At 42.5% G+C, this 5190-nt stretch overlaps 1 protein-coding gene across 1 annotated transcript; it reads right to left on the bottom strand.

The window, feature by feature from the left end:
• Nucleotides 1-750: 750 nt before the first annotated feature.
• On the bottom strand, nt 751-3460 carry LOC131225407 (ethylene-responsive transcription factor RAP2-3-like). The gene is made up of 2 exons (XM_058220939.1): nt 3199-3460; nt 751-1422 (listed from the first exon to the last, which is right to left on the bottom strand). The coding sequence occupies exons 1-2, from the start codon at nt 3443-3445 to the stop codon at nt 857-859; spliced, it is 813 nt and encodes a 270-aa protein (XP_058076922.1). The 5' UTR covers nt 3446-3460; the 3' UTR covers nt 751-856.
• Nucleotides 3461-5190: the final 1730 nt, after the last annotated feature.

Below are 5190 nucleotides of genomic sequence, written 5' to 3'. Positions count from 1 at the left end.
GTTTGGGATCCGTCGATCAAGCCCGTTGAATGTTTCCAGAAGGTGTTGGGAACCTTTCGGCTTTTTAACTTGAATTTTCAATTTTCTTCAGGCCTTCCAAATATCGTTTTATCAAAGAGATGATCAGCCGAAATTTGATCCGTCTAGTTCTGAATTTACTGATCAAATTCGTCGGCTATTCGCATGACGTGCCAAGGATCCTATCCATTTGTTCAATTTTGATTTTCAACGGCTTTTGAGTTAACCAATGATAGTTTTATCAAAGTCCAACTGAAATAATTTATTCTCGTTTTAAGTGGAGTGTCAACACTTATTCTATAACTCTTGTGCCCGAAGTACACTACGAAGTTTTCACGGATCCAATCTACTCAAAAGGGTAACCAGACCATGAAATTGAGACACCTAAAAAATTAGGCCAATCCAACCATCATGTGGGCGACTATGTTGGAGGGAAGTGTTTGGGTGGTTATCCCTATGGTGTGCCTGCGTGGTATTGTTTTTATCTGTTCCAATTTGCTCATCAAAGTGAATCCCAACATGATGTTTGGATTTATTTATTTTTATTTTTTTTAAGTCCAATACGATTATCGGGTGGTCATGACATACTTTCACGTTGGGCAACCCTTCTTGACGGGTTCAATGCCAAGGTGGCCGGTCCCATAGGTTTTGTAAAACAATCTCCATACCACAAAAGCTGCAGAGGATCTGGCCGTCATGTGATATCAGCTACTTTGGTATTACGAGCACAAGACAAGGCAACCCAAATAGTAATAATGATAATAGACAGTCGTCCACATACATGCACCAAAAAGATAACACAAACAACCAAAGGAACACGTAACATGATGATGTAACACTAGATACGAGTGACATTGTCCAAGAACCAAAGATCCACTGAGTCACGGCTCATCTCTGACTCGCTAGCTTCATGCTCCAACCCAAGGAACGATTCCAAGCTAGAGATTCTCTCCTTCAGTTCCACATCCATTGCTTGGCACCTCTCCATAACATGGTCACATTTCTCCTTCCACTGGAATTCAGCTGCCGCCGAAAGCGCCAGTATTGGGTAAATCTCATTCGATCGGTAGCCGTCCAATGTCATGGGGCCCACCGGGGAGGCGATTGGATTCCCCACACATCGTTGTTTTTTTGTTGGGGGTGGATCATCTGGGAAATTGAGTTTAGCCTTCTCGCCCCGGATTCTCCGAGCTGCTTCATCATAAGCCCGGGCGGCTTCCTCTGCAGTGTTGTAGGTCCCTAGCCATACTCTAACACCTTTCCAAGGATCGCGAATCTCAGCAGCCCACTTCCCCCATGGCCTTTGCCTAATCCCTCTGTAGATGTTCTTCCGGGCCCGCTTCGATCCTGAATTGCCATTTCCTTCTTTTGGATAGGCAGTTTTCGTGGTCCTTCCACCACTTCCTGCATTCATCCATGTTCATTGTAGTGCTTTGAGCATAGTTTAAATTAAAAGCTCAAAACAACTTGACTCGATCCGCCCGAGTCGACTCAGCTCGACCAGATTTCAGCGAGAGAAAAACTACCTCTGGTCACTCCGATAAGAGTAGCCCAAGTTGATTGTAAGAGTCTTGGTTAAAATTAAGGAAATTTTACAATAAACTACCTACTTAATATAGAATTTAAGTTCCAATGGATCCTTACTCTTGTTCGGGTGGTAGACTCTCAGGAGTTTCAACACCCGGTCAAGGGTTCGAGTATCCATAGGTGGTGAAATCTCACTGCAGCGTGAGTGTGTGAGGGTGTGTGTGCGTGTGTTAAAAAAAAATAAAAATAAATAAATTCCATTACCATTTTCAAAATGATTTTCAATAAGCCGAAGTACTTATGAGTACATGTTGGGTTAGAAAGGGTCATTGTATTGGGTGGGTTCCACCGTTATGTTTATATAAAGTCTACTCACACCACCGGGTGATTCACCTCATATTAGGCTCAAGGCACAAAAATCAGCTCTATTTGTGATTCAGGTAGACTACACCATTGGAAACAGTGAATAGGACAACACTTACCCTCCATTTTTTCCCCTTTTGTGTGGCCCACATGAAAAATATATGGATCTAACTAAATTTCGGTATGTCATACAAGGGTTCGAGTGGATTTAATATAATCATCATGGGGAGCCAAGTAAAAATAAAGAATAGTCTCTCAACTATTTCATTTAGTGTGACTCACCTGAATGACAAGCCAGACTGATTTTTTGGTCCTGGTCGTAGCGTGTGATTTTCCATATAATGGTGCTAATGTATTTCACATACATATCACTCCGAGCCTCTTAAACAAATCAAGGGTAGGGTTGTTCCCACATTTTTTGTGGGGCTACTGTGATGTGTCTGTGAGATCTACTCCCCTCATTAGACATTTAATACAAAGCTAGGTAAGAGTTAAAAAAAAAAAAAAGAAAACCAGCCTGACATGTTATCAAAGCAGGTCGTGACAAAGGAAACGGTTGGAGCAGGGACATTCAACCTTGATTTTTATAAGGCTCACGTGATGACAGACGATATGAAATCCACTCCAATCATCATATATTACACAAAAATTTATAGCTGAGGCCCAAAAATCAGTCCATCCATGATTCATATGGTCCATACCAATGGAAACAGTTTGGGGGATAAGCACGGTCCTGTACACTGTTTCCCACCGCGTGTCCCACATGAATCACATATGGGACTGATTTTTGGTCCCTGGGCCTAACATCAGGTGATGCACCTGTTGGTAGGGGTGGATTTCATATAAACATCGAAGTGGGGCCCACCCCACTCTCCAGCCTATTTGATCGCACGGTCGACATTAACTAAGGTACTACAATGATAACTAGTTAAATTAATAGGGTAACTTGTTGAATATCTTTTGTAAAATTCTAAGCAAGCAGTATTTTGTAAAATTCCCTAAAAATAAAATGTTGATTTGTCATCATGCATGGCTCATTTGATGAGCTTATCCAAACTGGATTATAGAGAAAAACATGAGATTGCAAGATCCGAGCCATTCATCGGGTGGGGCCCACCTTAGAGATTCCCTGACCCGAAATCAGGCTGCTTCGCCCATCAAGTGGGCCACACGAGGGCATTGAATATAGGCCGTTGGTCATACTCGGACACGCGTGGCCCACCCAAACGAGTGGCCATCCTGATTTTCAGCCTCGGTGGGCCACTAAAAAGAAAGAACTGAAACCCTAACCTTGTTGTGGGAGAGATTTGGGTCCGTCCATCTTGTAATCATCCGTGGCCAGCCCTCTAAAGTAGTCATTGTCTTTGGAGTCTAAGAGTAGGAGGTCGGAAAGTGTGTCAGACTCCGACCAGAGATCCTGTGGCGTCAGTTTCCGGCCACGTTTCACGTCTATAAAATCGGAAATTATCGCTCCTCCACACATCTTCGCTGCAGCTAAGCTCTCACCGAAACAACGCGCACTTTCTCCATTTACCATCCCCCTATTTATAATGCGCCTCTCATGCCGTGCGCTCCAGTGGTACCGGTACCACCGTAAGCTTACGGTGGTACTGGAAGAAGTGGGGCCCACGTGATATATTCAAGTCATCCGAGCCTTCTATCGGATGCATTGCCTCAATGTAACCGAAAATACACAAAAATCAGACCAAAATTAAACTCATTTGGGCCACAGAATGAGGAAAATTTGAGAAGGATCTTCCACCCTTTATTTTCATGAGAGGCCCACCAAATTTTTTATACGAATCCAAACCGTTACAACTTTGAATCATATATTTGTGAAGGCTCCGGACAAAACTCATGCTGTTAAACAACTCATGTGGGGCCCTGTTGAAAATCCAGGCTGGTCGTTCATCCACTTTGTTCCACGTGATGTGGCACAACATAGTTTTGGATCGTTATTATTTTCTCCAGGTAATATGATGAGATACATCTGATGGACGGTTTGGATGGAATATATACGCCATATATCTCCCGTTTCTTCCCTATATCACCGTGAGCTTACAGTGGTACTCGGTACCACTTGAGCATACCCCATCATGAAAGAACGATAAAAGACACCGCTTTTGTACGTTTTATTTTATTTTATTTTATTTTCCTGTCAATAATTACTGAAACGTACAGACAGTGACGCCACGGCACCGCAAGTTGTGTAAGGCGCACGCGGATTGCCTGTGTCCCCGGGCACAGGAACAGTTCCTGTAGTCGGAAGCTGTGAGGGGTCAATAGAGATGCTCGTGACAAATCCACTCCGTCCATCAGTTTTGAAAGATAAAAATAGGATATTATTATAAAAAATTAGATAGATCGAAACCTCATGTGGTCCATATCACAAGAAATAGAGGATATTGAACGGCCACCATTGGAAACTGTGGGGTCACATAATTTTTTTTATAGGGATTATATTTGTATATACAGTTTTTCTGAGTGGTGGTAAACCTATGAACGGTTTGGATGGCATCAACGGTGGATTTTTCCGTTCCCAGTGTTTTATTTTGTGTGGCCCACATGAGTCTTTGATATGAATGATTTTAATATTTCTGTCCTATTGTGTCCTTTCAAAACTTATGGACGGATTTGATTTGTAACGTGAATCTATGTGGACCCGAAAAAGCTACCGATTACAGGAACTACCAGTGACCCCAGGCAGAGGCAATTAGCGTCCGTGAAGTGCCCGAACGATAACGGTGATTGGAGCCGTTCGGCCTGATGGGCTCTACTGGCGGTGGGCCACAGTGTAAAAATCAACGCCGAGTGCATGATTCACAGCCGCATTTTGGATCTTTCATGCACCGTTGAAGGGAAAATTGTCAGCGGTTAGATTGGAACTGGAAAAAAAATGCTTTGATCTTCAGATATCAATCGTCCAATTAATTAGATTTTTTTTCTCAGTCGTCTATCCAAGTGAGACCCACTTTATGAACAGTTCGGATCCCTTGGATGGTGATAGTTTTCGACACAAAGTGGCAGATCATATTTTAACATCCAAACCCGTGGACTGTACACGTGCCAAAACATCAATCTAATCTGTCCAAATCGTGGGATCCACAGTATAATGGATATTGAATTATCCTAATTTCTTCTGATAAGCAGAGAACGTTTATGAATCTGGACCACTGACTAGTTTTTATTTTAACCGTTCGTTAAAAAAAGACCATTGAGATAGTTAGGATAATCGTCTATCAATTTTGGGTTTTTTCAAAAGCTATCCTCTATTTGGACGGT

Source organism: Magnolia sinica, chromosome 14 (genome assembly GCF_029962835.1).
Source record: "Magnolia sinica isolate HGM2019 chromosome 14, MsV1, whole genome shotgun sequence".
In the NCBI taxonomy this organism is placed as follows: domain Eukaryota; kingdom Viridiplantae; phylum Streptophyta; class Magnoliopsida; order Magnoliales; family Magnoliaceae; genus Magnolia; species Magnolia sinica.
Note: the sequence above shows the minus strand (reverse complement) of the source record. Positions and strands in the feature narration are given on the sequence as shown.

What these genes read in the sequence shown, in the direction of transcription:
- LOC131225407 (XM_058220939.1), bottom strand. Translation starts at nt 3,445, where the DNA reads ATGGTAAATGGAGAAAGTGCGCGTTGTTTCGGTGAGAGCTTAGCTGCA. An exon ending in CAAATCTCTCCCACAACAAG is followed by an intron (nt 1,423 to 3,198) that starts GTTAGGGTTTCA and finishes GGATGAATGCAG; the next exon opens with GAAGTGGTGGAAGGACCACG.